Here is an 18,362-nt window from a genome sequence, read left to right as displayed (position 1 = left end):
ATCCTTAGTTATCATGCTCCTGAAATACTGAATGTTCCCTATTAGATATAAAATAAAGATTCCATAACTGAATAGGAAAAGGGGTTGAAAACGTGAAGGAAAGAGGTTGTCTGAAAAAAAGAGAAAAGTTTTAGGTTATGGGTCAGAAGAGCAGCAAAGTGCAAAAAGAAAAGACTATTTTTGTGACACCAAGCACATCAGATGAAAATTTCTACTTAACTTGCTTTGACAGTGATAGCTGGTATTTGCATAACTTTTTTGAACAGATCAAACAGTCCATGATACTTTTTCTCCCTTTATTTATGTTTAGGTCTGAAACACATTCTAGGAGGAGATCATGATTTTATACGTGATCAAAACAAAATAGATTGTTTTGCAACTAAATCTGCATTCTAATGAAATCATCAACTATACTTTGAAAAAGTTTATTAGTTCCACAATAGCCAAGATCTACATTTAGGTAAAGCACTTCATTGTTGGAGAACTTCAGAAGAGTGATCCTGCATGTCATGGGCAGCCCTGCCTGCTTTATTTAAACCTGAAAATCCTCTTTGCTTCTTCCAAATCTTTCTCACCCATGGGAGGCTTCCTCTGGCTGCCAGGCTGCAGAAACTTCTTCACGGCCGGGAGATTGCTGACTCTGGCTTTCAGGCCCTGCAATGCACAAGAGCACACCTCAGAGTGCTGCTAAAGACCACCCCGTCACGGACACAAGCCTGGGACCCCAAGACCCTCCTAGACAAGGGCCAGCCAAGGCTCCTCCATCAGCACCAGGAGGAGGCTGGACACAGACACCCACTAAGACAGGAAGATGACAGCCCAATAGCATTTTCCCCAGAGATGTCTTAGTGTAAGACTCCGTTCAACTTCCTGAACTTCCTGATTATCAGTCCTGTGGGTTCACCCTCGAGTGCAGTATGAGGAAAAGAAATGTGTCAGATAGCAAGACAGGAAAATGAAAATATAGGGAAATTGGGCTGGAAGTGAAGACAGAAAATATGAAATGTAATCCGTGAGGCAAGTCAGAACCAATCTGCTCTCGGAGAGGGAGAGAGACAGGCAGAGAGAGACCAGCATGTGAGAGAAGGAACAGGAGCTGAGGGGAGGAAATGACTCAGCGCGGACCCTAGCATCCCAGTCCCAGGGTCCAGAGAGCAGAAGCCGAGGTGGGGGGTGTGGCTGGCCCCCCAGGGCCGTGGGAGAGCTCACCTTCAGCAGAGGGAAATTGGCCAAAAGGCTGGGGTCTAGCTCTTCCACATAGTAGAGAAGTTCAACCAGGTGGATGTCAGCCCTGCTCAGCTTGTTGCCCACCAGGTAGTCTTGTCCGTGGCTCTTCAGCACCTGGGAAATGGAGGGGTCAGATCAGGGACACAGGTCCTGGCAGGCTGGACCCCTGCCCCTCCCCTGCCCCTCACCCAGCCCCACTTCCATCTCTGTCCCTCACTAGGCGGGTGGGAACCTCAGACCTTCTGCTCCCCCTGACACATAAGCAACAAATTAATACTTGTGAAGTTAGTGAAAGAATGATTTAAATTATATAAAGATGACAGTGTTGGTTTAAGCTTTTCTTTTACATATAAGCCTCCTGTATCTTACAATCATTTTTTTTGCAGTTTGTGACTTCTGTTTAGCATGATTTAAGGGAGTCTAATCATGAAATGTTCTCTTATATTTAAAGAGAAACATTACTACTAAGATGTATACTAGGTGTAATGATGGAACATTAATTTCTTGGTTTTGTATGACTTTCTTTAAGAGTCTGAGAGCCATGTCCCCCACATTTGTAGATTATTTTCTCCTGAATAACTTTTACTCTATCTTTTCGTCTCTACCCCACCACCCCCATATCTCATCCACCCCCAAAAGACTATCGCATTCTGCTGACAAGCAGCTGGTCTCATGTCTCCCTACACATGGTATCAGAATACTTTCTGATGTATTGCTGACATCATGCTTCTCTTGGACCAAGGCCCCTGCACCGTGTTCTGAGGATCCATCTACTCCAGGCTCCGGTGTGGCTCTCAGAGCTTCTGAAGCCCAAGTTCTAAGTATGTGAAATTCCATTGAATAGAGAATTCCAGATTGGCTCTGAGTAAACAGAAATTTGGCTGAAATATTATAATTTGGGTAAAACTGGCGCAATCTCCCTCATAGTTGACTTCTGTAAAGTGCCCTGAGAATCAGACCACTACATTAGTATTCAGACAGGCTCACAGAGGTGAAGGTCAATACCCTATCAATGCCAAGCACTTTTTCCTTTGTCCTTTGATCTCAGTGCCAAAAATACTGAACAGTCCACTCACTTTTTCAAATGCAGGGAGATAACGGTTTGTTGTACTCTGTTTGATCTGAGCTATTTTGGCATCTTTTTGATCAGGTGGGCACAGTGGCAAAAGCAAGATCATATCACCCAAATCTGCCACACCCTCTGAGTACATATCAATCCTGAAAAGACAAAATGACCAAATTGTCAGATATCTCCTGCCTTAGGTTTTGCAGTTTAGAAAGGCTAAGAGTGGGACATCAAGAAATGGCAAAGTAATTCATCTCCATTGCGTGCATTTTTCTATGCCAGTCATACCGTTATGATTTTTAAAATTAATTTTAACGTTTCATTCCAGAACAAATCATCTAGATAGATATAGATGTTTAATATTTTTGTTATACACATGGCCAAATATAAGAAGAGCATATCAGTGACCCATCCAGAGTCACAAGAATGAGAGAAAAGGGTGGAAGCAGGGCAGGTAACCACGAGACCACACCTGGGTTTGCCATCTCTGCTGTGGTGTGGCCTGCCCACTGTTAGTGTGACGCATTAGTACCACCTCAGTCGTATCGAGAGAGAATCCTGGCACCGCCACCCCTGTCGCATCCTTTTCCCTCTCTTGTCCTGTTATAACACGAGGCTCATCTGACTGCCCAATACCAGCACTTCTTCCAGCTACACTGCCCAATACCAGCGCTTCTTCCGGTTACTTCCCGTAGAATATGGTTCCACAGTGCTCTCCATACGCTGTCGCTGGACTCTGGCTTGTTTGCGTTTCTCAAGACTCTACCCAGAATATCCCCTGCAATACTGCATTTCTTCTTTCTGTTCCCACAGTGCATAGTCCAGGTAATTTTGTTGTTTTTCTGCCAAAGATGACTTCCTACAAGAGTGTTCTTAAGTAAAAAGCTTTGTTGAAATATAATTCGCATACCAGAATGTCACCCTTTTCAAGTGTAAAACTGTGCAAGTGGTACAGTCTCAGGATTCTGTACCATCATCATTCTCTAATTCTAAAATATTAATGTTTTCATCACTCCCAAAAGAGATGCTGAGTTGGTTTTTTTTTTTTTTTTCAGGCATTCAACATTCCTTCCTCTCTCCAGCTTTGGCAGTCACTAAACTCCTTTTGGTTTTATGACCAGGAATGTCCTGAATGTGCCAGACAAACGGAATCCTACAATATGCCTTGTTCGGGTCTGGTTTCTTTCTGTAAGAGAATGTTTTCAAGTTCCATCCATGTTGTAGCATGGATCAGGACTTCATTTCATTTTGTGGTCACATATGTTCCATTGTACGGATGTGCCTGCCTGTGTTCATCCATTCACCAGTTAACAGACATTTGTGCTTTTTCGCTTTTGAACGTTATGAACAACAGCACTATGAGCTTTTGTGTACAAGTTTTAGTGTGGTTGTATCTTTAGTTCTTGAGTATTTTCCTAGTAGAGGATTGCTGATTTGTATGGTAACTCTATGTATAATTTTTTTAGTAACTGCCACATTTCATGATTCAATCATATAGTCCCATCACAACACAGAGGAGCCCCCCCCCCCCCAATATGGCTGCAATGAATAAGTCAGGCTGCTACATGTGAAGAGTTAGTTGCTCAGTTGTGCCCGACTTTGCAACCCCATGGACTGCAGCCCACCAGGCTTCTCTGTCCACGGGATTTTCCAGGCAAGGATACTGGAGTGGGCTGCCATTTCCTTCTCCAGGGGATCTTCCTGACCCAGGGACAGAACCCAGGTCTCCTGCACTGCAGGCATTCTTTACTGACAGAACTATGAGGGAAGCCCCTGGCTGCTATTGACACATTCAAATGTTCCAGACAACATTTGGGCTCAATATCTGCTAACCTTTGTCAAGCGACCAGTTCATATAAAAGACTGATAAATCAGGTTCCTGGTCATCATTCTCATAATTTCTGGAACTTAAAAATCAGCTCCTCTAGAGCCTTCCCTTCTAAGGCTTTATCCTCTAGACACTCAGATGCTTTGTCCCTTGTCCCTAACTGCTGGTGGGTGTTAAGCTCAAAAGGGCCTGAGTTTCTGGTGCCATGGTTCCACCATCCTCCCAGCTTCATAGTCCATCTGTGTTTGGAGACCTCTGTCACCGTTCTGTATCCATGGTCCATATCCTCTTACATAAATATATTAAAATGAATTTATTTATATGACTGTGCTGGGTCAGTTGTGGCATGCGGAAACTTTAAGTTGCAGCCTGTGGAATCCAGCTCCCTGACCAGGGATCGAACCTGAGTCCCCAGCATTGGGAATGCAGAGTCTTAGCCACTGGACCACCAGGGAAGTCCTACCTAAATTCCTGGCTCCACTCCAAGTTTACTCTTCCCTCACCCTCACAGGTCTCTAGTACTGGACCTCAGTTACACCATGAAAGTCTATACTGCTGTTGGTCATGATCTCTGGGAGCACATCCTGCTCACTCAGGGAAGCCCCTAAATTGTTCCTATTAATCACAGATGAAAGAACATAAAAAAAAAAAAAACAAAAACCGTACAGAGCTCTCTCCTTCATGTCTTTCCCGTAGAGGTTGTATTTGGTGGCAACGTAGTTGAGAATGGCTCTGGTCTGCACCAGCTTTATCCCATCAATTTCAACCAAAGGCACTTGCTGGAACATCAAACTCCCATCTTTGAAAAGAAGAAAAGAAGTAGAGTGAGATGTTGGAGTTTAATTAAACTGAAATTTTTTATGAATCAAACTTTTTGTTGAAATGGCTGAAGACATAAAAGGAAACAAAATTTTTACTTGGTAGAATATCAGTAGGAATAGCATTTTGCTTTTAGCTTCCTGTAGTCCTTCTTTTCAATTTGTCTCTTACTTTTCAATCTGTCATTTCACTTTTAATTTCCCATCCAGATCATGGTATGTGTCTTTATTTTATGTATTTGACTTGCCTTCATGGATTTTTTAGGAACAATATAGGAGAGGTTCTTCTAGCCAGTTGCCAAGTCAAATGAGATATTTCTAAAGTAAGCCTCCTGCGGTTGATGGCATTAAGGACAGTTCTAAGAGAAACTCCTACATACGGTGTTTTGTATGCTCACCAAATCCCACCCCCAGACAGTGCCCAGGGCAGCTCTCTTTTTCCAGCTCCATTGCTGCTGGCCCTTGTGCTTTATCTCCCTCCTCACATGCTCACCTGGACTTCGAACTATTTCAACACCAGTTGGTTATTTGAGTCTGCAATATTGCTACGATATGACCTTTTCAAACCCATTAATGAAAAGGACTCATGGCAATGGCTGGGCCTCTTTCTCTTCCCTTCTCTCAGATGCATGTGTGTTTCCTGACTTTGGGTGGCAGGGCTGTGTGGCATTCTGAACTGGTGTGGTCACTCACGGTGCAGAAAGGCAGAGAGAGCACAGAGAGGGCATTCATGGGGCACGGGGGCTGGCTCCTATAGCAAATACTCGCGTTCCAGCCCTTCTAAGTCCTGGGTGAGCTGCAAGACCTCCTCGAGGAGCCCCAACCCTTACCTCTAACCATGTTTCTCCCACTCCCCTGATGCACACCCACCATGCACACACACGGCATTGCTAGTGTTCTAACCTCAACCGAAGACTTCCACTAGATACTCCTATCAGAGGAATTTAGTTCTTGGTCTTACCATTTTTTAACTTATCCAGGTCTTCTGGTTGTTCTATAAATTTCTCTTCAAACTGAAAAACAGAAACAGTCAATGAGTCTTTGTTATTTCATTCCATAGCGTTCATTGCTGAACTTGAATGTCCCCTGTCTGGTGCTATGTAGAAGATAAGATTTCCAAATTTGACAGCGGACAATGATTATGGCTTCTTGGAAATTCAGATTAGAGCCACCAAGATAAAAGTGTGGCTTGTAGCACATAACTGCTTATTCAGCAGGTTCGGGTCCCCTCCACACTGTCTCCATCTCTGTCAGTCGTTAGACATGATTTGGGAGGAGGATGTCACTGGAGAGAATGGATAGCAAGTTCTAGTTATGGAGTTTTAATATCTCTGGAAAGCCTTTCTCTTCCTATAAGGTCAGGACAGGGTATTGCGTGTCCCCCAGCATGGAGTATCCATGGGGTCAGTGACCCCCAAGATGTCACCAGGGGCCTCTGCTGTATATTACCTCCTTCCATTCAAGTTTATATTTTAAAAGGGGTCTTGATGGTGAGAAGGGAATGGCAACCCACCCCAGTATTCTTGCCTGGAGAATTCCATGGACAGAGGAGCCTGGCGGGCTACAGTCCATGCGATTGCAAAGAGTCGGATATGACTGAGTGACTTGCATGTGTAGATTCGTGATGGTGAAGAGTTTGGGAACTGGGAGTTTCTAACTTGCTAAACAGTTTACTGTGGATCTGCATGAACTCACAGGGTCAGTCTGTGCAGTCTGCATCTCCCCCCGTCAGGCTGGGCTGGACAAGAGGAGGCCTGGCTGCTCTCAGCATCTCAGCACCTCCTGTGCTGAACTCATCCCACCCAGGAACTCTGAACACATCCTTGAACCCCAGGGCTGGACCGCAGGGAAAACTGTTGGTTGTTGATTATTAGAAATTAAACAACCTGGAATGGCACTGTTTGAACTTTTTGTGTGTACTTATTTCTTCACACACTTGAGAATGGATCAAGCATGAAGCAATCAAAGTGTTATCTGAGGCTTAGGTAAACATGTTGTTAGGAAGCTAAGGGAGCACACTAGAGCTTCCCTTTGCAGAACTCCACCTCACCTGCAGCCCTCCTTTACTGCTCTCCCCTAAGGGACCAAATCTCCAGAGTGTGTCCCCGACTCCCTCCCCGGGGAACCCTCACAGAGTTGTGGGGTCCCTCTGACCTGGGCTGAGAAGTGCTTTTCTCAGTGACACCTCTAGAGGGCAGCATTCAACAGAGTCCCACAGAAACCTACGAATTTGCCGCTGGGAATATGGCATTGTAACTCTAAAATGTTTGGGTGTCCTTCTAGGTGCTCCCACCCCCTTTTAATCACCCACACACTGTCTGCATCCTCACTAGAGTGTAAGCTGCCCAGGGGCAGGGACTGTTTCTCTTTCATTTGTTCCTGTATCCATTCAGTTCAGTTCAGTTGCTCAGTCGTGTCCGACTCTGCGACCCCATTGACTGCAGCACACTAGGCCTCCCTGCATCGCCAGGTCCCTGAGTTTACTCAAACTCATGTCCATTGAGTCGGTATCCATTAACCAGCTTCAATAATTATCAGTTCTATTACCCAACTGTAAGTCATTTATATGCTTATCTCCCACCCCCTTGTAAGAATTTGAAACAAATTCCAGATATCACATATTTTTATTTAAATACTTCCGTGTGTATTTCCAAAATATAAAAACTATTAAGAGTAACACGGTACATTACAATACCTAACACATTAACAAAAGTTACTGAATATATCTATTGATATTTAATGTTCACATTTCTAATTGTTGTTTAACTGTCATATATAATATTTTACAATTTTAAAAATCAAATTCCAACTTAGGACCACACGATGTGATTAGTTTCTTAAATTTATTCTAATTGTTTATTCTGTTTGATAGGAAGAAAATTTAATAATCCATAAGGACAAATCTGTTTATCTCTTAATAGCTGACAAATTTTCTTTAATGAAAAACAACAGGTCATTTAGAAAGAAAAGTCTCCTAGCTTACGTGAGAAAAATAGTTTGATACTGTCAATTTATGTCTGACTGGAGATGAAACCTACCTCCACTCCGGCTGCAGCCAGGAGCCACCGAATGCACTCCATTCTGCCACGTCCATTGAAGTAGTGTAACTTGGGCTTCCCCGCCATGATAGCAGTCCCCTGCTTTCTCTAAACATTGATGAATGAATGAATGAATAAGTGAATGAATGAACAAAGATAAAACCACAGAAGCCAAATGCACTTTATGATATATGGCTGAACAGCACCAACAGTGCTGAGGAAGTGTCGACCTCCTTCATGGCAGAGTTGGAAGAGTCCCTGGAATGTCTTCCTTGGTCCATATTCTCACTCCTTTAAACCAATCATGGAAAATTGTACCAAGCCATTCTCCAGTCTCCACGGGGTAAAATCTGATTGTCCTGGCAGGCTAAGAAGTAAGTCTGTGGTAAGGGTGATGGGTGGGTATTAGAGAGGGGAAGGACTAGAGAACTAGTATATATGTATTTTTAATTAATGCATTTATTTGACTGTAGCAAGTCTTCTCTGTGCCAGGCAGGCTCTTCTTTTCAGTTGCACCATGTGGGATCTTTAGCTGTGGCAAGCAAACTGCTTAGCTGTGGCATATGGAATCTAGTTCTGTGACCGGGCTTGAACCTAGTCATTGGAGAGCATGAAGTCTTAGCCGCTGGATCACTAGGGAAGTCCTGAGCACTAGTATTTACTGAAGACCTCCTAATGGTCCTGCTCCAATGTTAACCCCTTTGGATGTTTAATCCTCACAACAATCCCGTGAAATAGTGTTTGTGGTTTTTTTAGTTAACAAAATCAAAGCTCAGAGGTTAAGTGACATGTTCACAATCATAATCCAGTTAGTGATGGGTGTGGATATCCACATCCAGGATTAAAATGAGGACAAGGCTGGAACCTACACAGATGCAGGCCCTGGGACCCTGGGAGGGAGGGGCCTTGGAGCCAGAGGGCTTCAAAGAGAGTGAGGAGGAGGAGGTGGAGACAGAGGCCACGTTCAGCTCCTTGGCTGTTACACTGCATTAGTTCAAAAGCTGAAATTAGGACTCAGATTTGCTTAACTGTTGCTCAACAGTCTTAATTCTTTCTACAGGCTTGGGATGCTAAGTCCGTCCTTTTTCTTGCAATTCTAGATTCTACCTCTCTGCGTACATCTTCTATCTAGAACAAGGGGTGTTGCTGCATGAACTTTACAGTCTGGGATGGATCCGACATTTGTTCAGTGTTTGTCACGCAGTGGGCATTGTCACAAATTTATCTTCATTTAACCCTCCCCAAATCACCTGCTGTGAAGTTTGTCATTGCTCTCACTTTGCAGTTGAGAATATTGAACTTTCTAGGGTAACTTGCCCAAAGTAGGTGGCAGACTTGGGATTCAAAGCTACTTCTATATGAACCCAAAGCTTGGTTTCATTTTTCCATATTAGTGTTTTTCCAAATGTGCATGACAATCCTTCAGTGGACTATGAAATCCACCAATTTTTAAAGTAGAAGAAAATAGGAAATATCAAAGTCCCTTCTGTGTTCAAGAGGTAACCATCATTCCATGAAATTTTAGTTTTGCTGTGTGTATGGGTAAAGGAAAGCACATGGGCACAGTTATCTGGTCATTGCAATGGTAAGAGATACTTTGGTTGGGTCCACTCAATGAAGTTTAAAAGCCCTTAGTCTACAGTAGCCTGCCTGAAGGGTGGACACAGCAGGGGACCAGAGAATCAAACTCAAAGGCTCTGGACAGAACTGGTTCTATTATGACTGTGAATGGAAACATACAGGACTCATTAAAAGCAGGAGTCCCAAAGCCAGGATGTATGGACAAACAGCGGCATTTTCTATGCAAATTCCAATGCTTAGAAAGCACTAAGATTCTCTTGCAAAATTTTGTTGTTATGGAGCTTGGGACAAAAATATACTTCTCTTTGCCCAATAATCATCTCCTGAAAAGTATACACGACTTGACTTTTAGATACCAAATGTTTTCAGTATCCACATTTTTGATGTGAGATGAACGGTCTAACCTTTGGAAAATCAAGGCTCTCTTGGAAACCTATTTATCTCATCTGTCTGGAAGTTGAGATTGTGTATAATGTACTTTTCTTATCATGGGGAACGGAGGAGCTGTGATTCAGCAGAATTCGGAGAAGGTGTTACAGTGAGGTGGAAGTCGCAGATCCCCCTCACACTAAGCTCCTTCTCACACTAAGCTCCCTTATCCAATGACCAAGGATCACGTTACAAAGGGAAATGAATTTTAAAATTACATAATATTTATCATATCTTTCTTATTATATCTTTCTTCATCTTTTGACGGCTGGGGCAAATGTGATATAAACCTCCTGGTCCCCAGAAAATGAGAACTAGAGAGATTCAGTGACTTGCCATCCGTCTACACGTGTGTTCCCAATTCACATTCAATATCTAGCAAGTGTGTCCACCTCTAGGACAACTCCGGGAAATAGCTTCTAGCAGCCTATTATCAGGAGGAGGAAACTTGAATTCAAAGAGCTGAAGCTACTTTCCTAGCTCACTCATTTTGTGAGCACTGGGGTCCTTTGAAGGCATCTTCTGACTTCTGATCTGGGCTCCCACCCTAACCAGGTAACACTTATGCCCTCTCTCTGTTGATCTCTGAGACCCTCAATATTAGTTTGTTACTCATTCAGAATCCGTTAGTCAATTAACAATTAAATGGGAGAGAAGGAAACATTAAATTCATGAGTTCCTTTTTTGTTAGCTAATTCCTAGGGGCTTGATATGAGGAAGCACAAGCTGGAATCAAGATTGCCAGGAGAAATATCAATAACCTCAGATATGCAGATGACACCACCCTTATGGCAGAAAGTGAAAAACTAAAGAGCCTCGATGAAAGTGAAAGAGGAGAGTGAAAAAGTTGGCTTAAAATTCAACATTCAGAAAAATAAGATCATGGCATCTGGCCCCATCACTTCATGGCAAACAGATGGAAAAACTGTGGAAACAGTGAGAGACCTTTTGGGGGGGGCTCCAAAATCACTGCAGATGGTGACTGAAGCCATGAAATTAAAAGATGATTGCTCCTTGGAAGAAAAGCTATGACCAACCTAGACAGCGTATTAAAAAGCAGAGACATTACTTTGCCAACAAAGGTCCATCAAAGCTATGGTTTTTCCAGTAATCATGTATGGATGTGAGAGTTGGATCATATTTAAAGTTGAGTGCCGAAGAATTGATGCTTTTGAACTGTGGTGTTGGAGAAGACTCTTGATATTCATTTGGACAAATAGAAGGTCAAACCAGTCAATCCTAAAGGAAATCAGTCCTGAATATTCACTGGAAGGACTGATGTTGAAGCTGAAACTCCAATATTTTGGCCACCAGATATGAAGAACTGACTCATTGGAAAAGACCCTGATGCTGGGAAAGATTGAAGGCAGGAGAAGGGGACGACAGAGAATGAGATGGTTGGATGGCATCACTGACTGGATGGAAATGAATTCGAGCAAACTCCAGGAGTTGGTGACGGACAAGGAAGTCTGGCGTGCTGCAGTCCATGGGGTCACAAAGAGTTGGACATGACTGAGCGACTGAACTGAACTGAACTGATATGAGGAAAAATGCATAAAAACATACCTTACTTTACCTGAAACCCTAAAAACTTACTATGAGTAAATTGAGCACTAGTATAACTATATTTGACCTTCACAAGGAGGTAGGCTTATATTCCCTGAAAGGAATGTGTGTGTGTGTGTATGTGTGTGTGTGTGTGTGTGTGTGTGTGTATGCTTAGCTGCTCAGTCGTGTCCGACTCTTTGTGACCCCATGGACTGCAGCCTACCAGGCCCCTCTGAGCATGCAATTCTCCAGGTAAGAAAACTAGAGTGGGTTGCCATTCCCTTCTCCAGGGGATCTTCCCAATCCAGGGATCAAATCCATGTATCTTGCATTTCCTGCATTGGCAGATGGATTCTTTACCACTGCGCCACCTGTGAAACCCAAAAGGAGTGTATCCTGGGATAATCCAGTGTGAACTAAAGGAGTTGTATCTGGGAGCTGGTGGGGAGCAGGGCCCTGATGACAGCATTTCTTAGCAGAAAGAAGGAAGGCTTAGAGGCAAAGCCTAACTGCTTTCCTTATGAGGTACATATACTCAGGGGGGTTGTTTAATCTCTTTACCTCAGCATTCTCTTTTAAAATATAGTTATATCTACTAGTGGAGGCTGATGAGAAAATTTAAGTATGAAAAATTCATAATAGGGACTAGGAAATTTCCCTCCTGCTCCCAGTTCCTGGGAGATGGGCGAGTCTCCAAGCACACTGGGCAACGTGTGTCTATTTACCTCTTGACTCAAAGGTCTTGTAGGCATAAGAATTTATACATATTTAGATTTTTTTTTAACTAAGTCATGCTGGTTCTCTTTTTATTTGGTTTGTGTGAAATATTAGTGATGATCACTGATTAGTTAACCTGGATTGAATGAAGTTTTTGGCAAAGATTCAGGGAGATACATCTCAGCATATTTCCCTCTGGCAGCCCCAAGATTGTAGCTGGCCCCTGGTTGAAGCATGCACCCTCCACCTTGCCTTGCCCCTCAGGCCTGGCCCTGCCCCACTCACTCCCTGTTCTGGACTCCCTGGAATTTTTCCTGCCCCATCCCTTACCCTCTTTGCCACAGCAGGAGCTCAGGGTCTCACTCTCAACACCTGACAGAAAAAGATCCCTTCTCTCCAACCTCTGGTTCCTTACCTGAATATGCAGACCCTTCACTGATCTTTCTTCAACACCTTATTTCTGGTTGATGTGTACGCCTATTTCCTCCTCTTAACAAGTTTCCTTCAAACCTTCTAAGGCCTTTGTTTTCCCCCCAATATTATTACTTACAATAGCGCATGAACTCCTGCATTCCAATTCGAACGACTGGTGCCTTCTGAAAGTGAAAGTGTTAGTCGCTCAGTTGTGTCTGACTTTTTGCGACCCCATGGACAGAGGAGCCTGGCAGGCTACAGTCTACAGGATTCTCCAGGCAAGAATACTGGAGTGGGTTGCCATTTCCTTCTCCAGGGTAACTTCCCAACCCAGGGATTGAACCCAGGTCTCCTGTATTGCAAGCAGATTCTTTACCATCTGAACCACTGGAGAAGCTCTGTACCTTCTAGCCACGTGAATGCCTGTGCTTTCTAAAAGCTAGTTTCTGCTCCCATATTATTTAGTTTTCCATCCAGACCGCTTTTGGAGTTTTGCCAAGAGTTGTTGAAACCCAGAGAGAGAAGGGAACTTGCCAGCTGGCTAATCACAGCACAGAGCTTCTGTTGACATTCAGACTTATTCCTGTAATAATAATATGTCTTAATTTTTAGTCTTCACAGCCCACATAGTTGTACAACGTCACAGTTGGCACCTGTTGTGTGTTGACTCTGTCTATGGAGAAACTTGCTTCAGCAAAAACATCTACTCTCTCGTTCGCACTAGTCATATTCTCCGACTGTCTAAAATACTATCATTCTTTTTTCTCTTCACATCATGAATTTTTCTCAGATCTAAGTTCTCACACTTAATGTTATACGTTCTTTATTTTTACACTTCTGTAAAGCTATTTTCAACAAAAGTAGACTAACAACTTAAAATATCCCTTAAGAAACCACGATGTGAGCACAAAACAGAGTTTTTCTTGTGCCACGGGCACATTATACTGACATATAAAATCAGTACTTACCTTAGGACTGTCTGTCTCCCACTTGGGTCAGCCCCTTAATGCCAGGTCCACACGTGTTTATAAGCTGCTGTTACAGTCGACTAACTCCGCCTCTTTCAAGAGGGCAAGAGCTCAGTTAGGGAAAAGGCTCTCCTACCGTGTTCAGAGCTGCAGATTCCATGCTATATTAAAAAAAAAAAAAATGATGAGTCATTCCCTTATCATGATGCAACTAGTTAATATGTTCCTTTCAGGGTTGGCAATTAAAGATTAAACACAAAATTTCAAGTTGTTGGACCCACTCTGCCAGAGGGTGAAGTTTTGAAGGATGACTTTTTCTTTCCTTCAGCTTTTTTAACCATGAGAAACAAATTGAAATGTAGTTAATTACAATGTTGTACTGGTTTCAGGTGTACAGCAAAGTGATTTAATTTTATGTGTATATATGGTCTTTTCCAGATTCTTTCTGCTTATCAGTTATTGCAAAATACTGAGTATAGTTCCCTGTACCAATGCACCCTTGTTGCTTTCTCTTTTACATACAGTAGTGTGTATACGTTACTCCCTAATTCCTGGTTTATCTCTCCCCCACCTTTCCCCTTTGGTAACCATAAGTTTGTTTTTTAGGTCTGTGGATCTATTTCTGTTTTGTAAATAAGTTCATTTTTTTTTTTTTTTTTGCATTTCACATGTAAGAGATATCATATGATATGGTATTTGTCTGACTTACTTCACTTAATATGATAATATCTAGGGACATCCATGTTGCTGCAAATGACATCATTTCATTCTTTTTTTATGGCTGAATATTATTCCATTATATATCTACCACGTCTTCTTTATCCATTCATCTGAAGATGGATATTTAGGTTTCTTCCTTGTCTTGGCTACTGTAAATAGTGCTGACATGAACATGGCACATACCTTTTTGAATTCGAGTTTTCTCTGGCTATATGCCCAGAGGTGGGATTGCAAGATCATATGGTAAGTCTATTTTTAGTTTTCTTAAGGAACCTCCCTACTGTTCTCTATAATGGTTGCACCAATTGACATTCCCACCAACAGTGTAAAAGACTTACTTATTTTCCACATCCTCTCCAGTCTTTATTTTTTACAGACTTTTTAATGATGGCCATTCTGACTAGAGTGAGGTGATGCCTCACTGGAGTTTTGATTTGAATTTCTCTAACAGCTAGTGATATTGAGCATCTTTTTGTGTACCTTTCGGCCATCCGTTTGTTGAATTATGCTTTTTTGAAAAAACAATGTGAGGTTTTTGTGAATCGAATGCAAGGACTAGGGCAGAAGATAAACCTCTACTGTGGGGACACCAGGGAGCTGGTGTCATTAAAGGGCATGTGCGCCTCTGAAATATTTTTTTACATTAGGTTGTGGATAAACTACAGGACACTCAAATTTAGGCACACAATAAATAATTTTTCAGAAAAGTATGCTCTAAACACTGTATGAAATATATGAAAAAGTTACTTACTGTGTATCAGAAATTCACATTTAACAGGTATCCTGTATTTTATTTTAGCTACTAAATCTGAGGGAGGAAACAGACTTAACAGGCTCCATCTTTCAAGCAGGACTCCATCTTGGGCCGGACTGTGGACTTTGAGCTATATGCCCAGTATTTATGGAAACGACATACCAACTGGAAAACCAGATGCCAGGATGGAAGAGCCCCAGGGCTCATACCTAGACTCTCCATCACCTAAAAAAATACCCTAATTAGCTGTGTAACTGAGTAGAATCATAAATTCTTTTATGCTTATTGGGGTATGACCACTGGCCTATTGATAATTGTCCACTGTTAACTACCTAGGCTTAAGGCATATGAATCCCAGGTTAACTTTGATTGTATCTTTCATTTCCTTTGTTCAGACTAGTTTCAGGGAATTTGCGGGGTGGGGGGGGTGGGTTTGGGCACGTACACTTAGGGAACAAAATGTTTTCACAAAAACTGGTCGGGGTCCTTGGCTAAGAGGAGACTCTGCCTTGGGCCCACTGATGTAAAAAAACTGCACTCCACTATCTGCATTGTCCTGAGTGAGTTGGTTTCCCGGAACGCATGGCTACAACAAATCTGGCAAAGCAAATTTTATACCTTTTCCTCCCTCAGATCAGCCTCACTCAGATCAGCTTCCCTTCTCTGTGGACCTTTGTTCACGCTATTTGCTCTGTTCAGAAAAATATTTTAGAGCTATCTTGAGCTCCTACTCTACGTCCCCTATAATGTCTTTTCTTACATTACCTTGACACTATATGTTTTAATATTAAATTAAATTAGGACTCCCCCTAGAGCCTCCAGAGAAAATGCGGCCCAGTCTGTGCCTTGACTTTGGACTTCTGGCCTCCAGATGTGTGAGAGAATTCATCCTGTTGTTTAAAGCCCCCAGTTGTAGTGAGCTGACACAGCAACCACAAGGAACCAACGTGGTCCTGCTTACTCACCTATAGCATTCAGTTCAGTTCAGTTCAGTTCAGTCGCTCAGTCGTGTCCGACTCTTTGCGACCCCATGAATCGCTGCACACCAGGCCTCCCTGTCCATTACCAACTCCCGGAGTTCACTCAGACTCACGTCCATCGAGTCAGTGATGCCATCCAGCCATCTCATCCTCTGTCGTCCCCTTCTCCTCCTGCCCGCAATCCCTCCCAGCATCAGAGTCTTTTCCAATGAGTCAACTCTCCGCATGAAGTGGCCAAAGTACTGGAGTTTCAGCTTTAGCATCATTCCCTCCAAAGAAATCCCAGAGCTGATCTCCTTCAGAATGGACTGGTTGGATTTCCTTGCAGTCCAAGGGACTCTCAAGAGTCTTCTCCAACACCACAGTTCAAAAGCATCAGTTCTTCAGCGCTCAGCTTTCTTCACAGTCCAACTCTCACATCCATACATGACTACTGGAAAAACCATAGCCTTGACTAGATGGACCTTAGTTGGCAAAGTAATGTCTCTGCTTTTGCATATACTGTCTAGTTTGGTCATAACTTTTCTTCCAAGGAGTAAGCGTCTTTTAATTTCATGGCTGCAGTCACCATCTGCAGTGATTTTGGAGCCCCCAAAATAAAGTCTGACACTGTTTCCACTGTTTCCCCATCTATTTGCCATGAAGTGATGGGACCAGATGCCATGATCTTCATTTTCTGAATGTTGAGCTTTAAGCCAACTTTTCCACTCTCCTCTTTCACTTTCATCAAGAGGCTTTTTAGTTCCTCTTCACTTTCTGCCATAAGCGTAGTGTCATCAGCATATCTGAGGTTATTGATTTTTCTCCCAGCAATCTTGACTCCAGATTGTGTTTCTTCCAGTCCAGCATTTCTCATGATGTACTCTGCATATAAGTTAAATAAGCAGGGTAAAAATATACAGCCTTGACGTCCTGCTTTTCCTATTTGGAACCAGTCTGGTGTTCCATGTCCAGTTCTAACTGCTGCTTCCTGACCTGCATACAGATTTCTCAAGAGGCAGGTCAGGTGGTCTGGTATTCCCATCTCTTTCAGAAGTTTCCACAGTTTATTGTGATCCACACAGTCAAAGGCTTTGGCATAGTCAATAAAGCAGAAATAGATGTTTTTCTGGAACTCTCTTGCTTTTTCGATGATCCAGCGGATGTTGGCAATTTGATCTCCGGTTCCTCTGCCTTTTCTAAAACCAGCTTGAACATCAGGAAGTTCACGGTTTATGTATTGCTGTGCAGCAAATCCTACACAGCTCATGACTGCATCCATCCCACAATTACTAAATTGCTCTTTAAAAGGAAGAATTCTTTTTCTCAATATAATTACACTGTTCTATCACACTAAAATTGTATAATTTATATAATTTACAATTATAGCTCCTTAATTTCATTGAATGTTCAATGTTCTAATTTTCCCCATGTCTCATAAAGATTTTTTGGTACTTGGTTTCTTTGTAATAGGGCCCAAGCAACGCTGTCATTAGAGTGATATGAATACATATGTCTTGAAGACTTGGATGAATGAATAGAGCTGTCAGGCAGATGAGAGTGGATGGGGAATTCCCACAGCCCATGAAAGAGGAAACATAACAGGCTCTATCTTGAAAGCAGGATTCCATCTTGGGCCGGACTGTGGACATTGAGCTTTATGCTGGTTTCAGTATCTATGGAAATGACATACCAACTAGAAAACCAGGCCCCTGAAAGGAAGAGCCCCAGGGCTCTCCATGGCCTAAAAGAATACCCTAATTATCTGTGTAACCAAATAGAATCATACATTCTATTATGGTTACTGGGGTATGACCACAGGCCTATTGATAATTGTCTACTGTTAACTACCTAGGCTTAAGGCATATGATCACGGGTTAACTTTGATTGTATCTTTCTTTTTTCTTCATTCAGACTAGTTTCAGGGAACCTTATAAGCATAATAGAATGTATGATTCTATTCGGTTACACAGATAACTAGTGTATTCTTTTAGGCCACCGAGAGTCTAGATACGAACCCTGGGGCTCTTCCATGGTGGGGGTGGGGTCCTGGTTTTCCAGTTGATATGTCGTTTCCATAGATACTGGGCATATAGCTCGAAGTTCTACAGTCTGGCCCAAGATGGAGTCCTGTTTTCAAAATAGAGCCTGTCCTGTCTGTTTCCTCCTTCAACGTCATATATATTCATTCATATCAAATTCACACATGTCATCTGTGTCATAGAGATCAGCTCTGGGGGACCCCATCAAATGGGAGTGAGGCCCTTATGCAGGGCCCCACAGAGCCTCGTGCAG

General features: G+C 42.7%; 1 protein-coding gene across 2 annotated transcripts; it reads right to left on the bottom strand.

The window, feature by feature from the left end:
- Nucleotides 1-300: 300 nt before the first annotated feature.
- LOC138072561 (glutathione S-transferase A2) lies at nucleotides 301-13,767 on the bottom strand. Of its 2 annotated transcripts, none has more exons than XM_068963557.1 (7): nucleotides 13,635-13,767; nucleotides 7,978-8,085; nucleotides 5,901-5,952; nucleotides 4,788-4,920; nucleotides 2,304-2,445; nucleotides 1,210-1,341; nucleotides 301-654 (listed from the first exon to the last, which is right to left on the bottom strand). In XM_068963557.1, exons 2-7 carry the CDS (start codon nucleotides 8,062-8,064, stop codon nucleotides 529-531), a joined length of 672 nt encoding a protein of 223 aa, XP_068819658.1. In that variant the 5' UTR covers nucleotides 8,065-8,085; nucleotides 13,635-13,767; the 3' UTR covers nucleotides 301-528. The 2 variants fall into 2 exon arrangements, with proteins under 2 accessions (XP_068819658.1, XP_068819659.1); XM_068963558.1 differs by lacking the exon at nucleotides 13,635-13,767 and adding an exon at nucleotides 12,803-12,837.
- Nucleotides 13,768-18,362: the final 4,595 nt, after the last annotated feature.

The sequence above is a fragment of the Capricornis sumatraensis genome, unplaced genomic scaffold (assembly GCF_032405125.1).
Source record: "Capricornis sumatraensis isolate serow.1 unplaced genomic scaffold, serow.2 scaffold142, whole genome shotgun sequence".
Lineage (NCBI taxonomy): Eukaryota > Metazoa > Chordata > Mammalia > Artiodactyla > Bovidae > Capricornis > Capricornis sumatraensis.
This window is presented reverse-complemented; position numbering and strand designations above follow the sequence as displayed.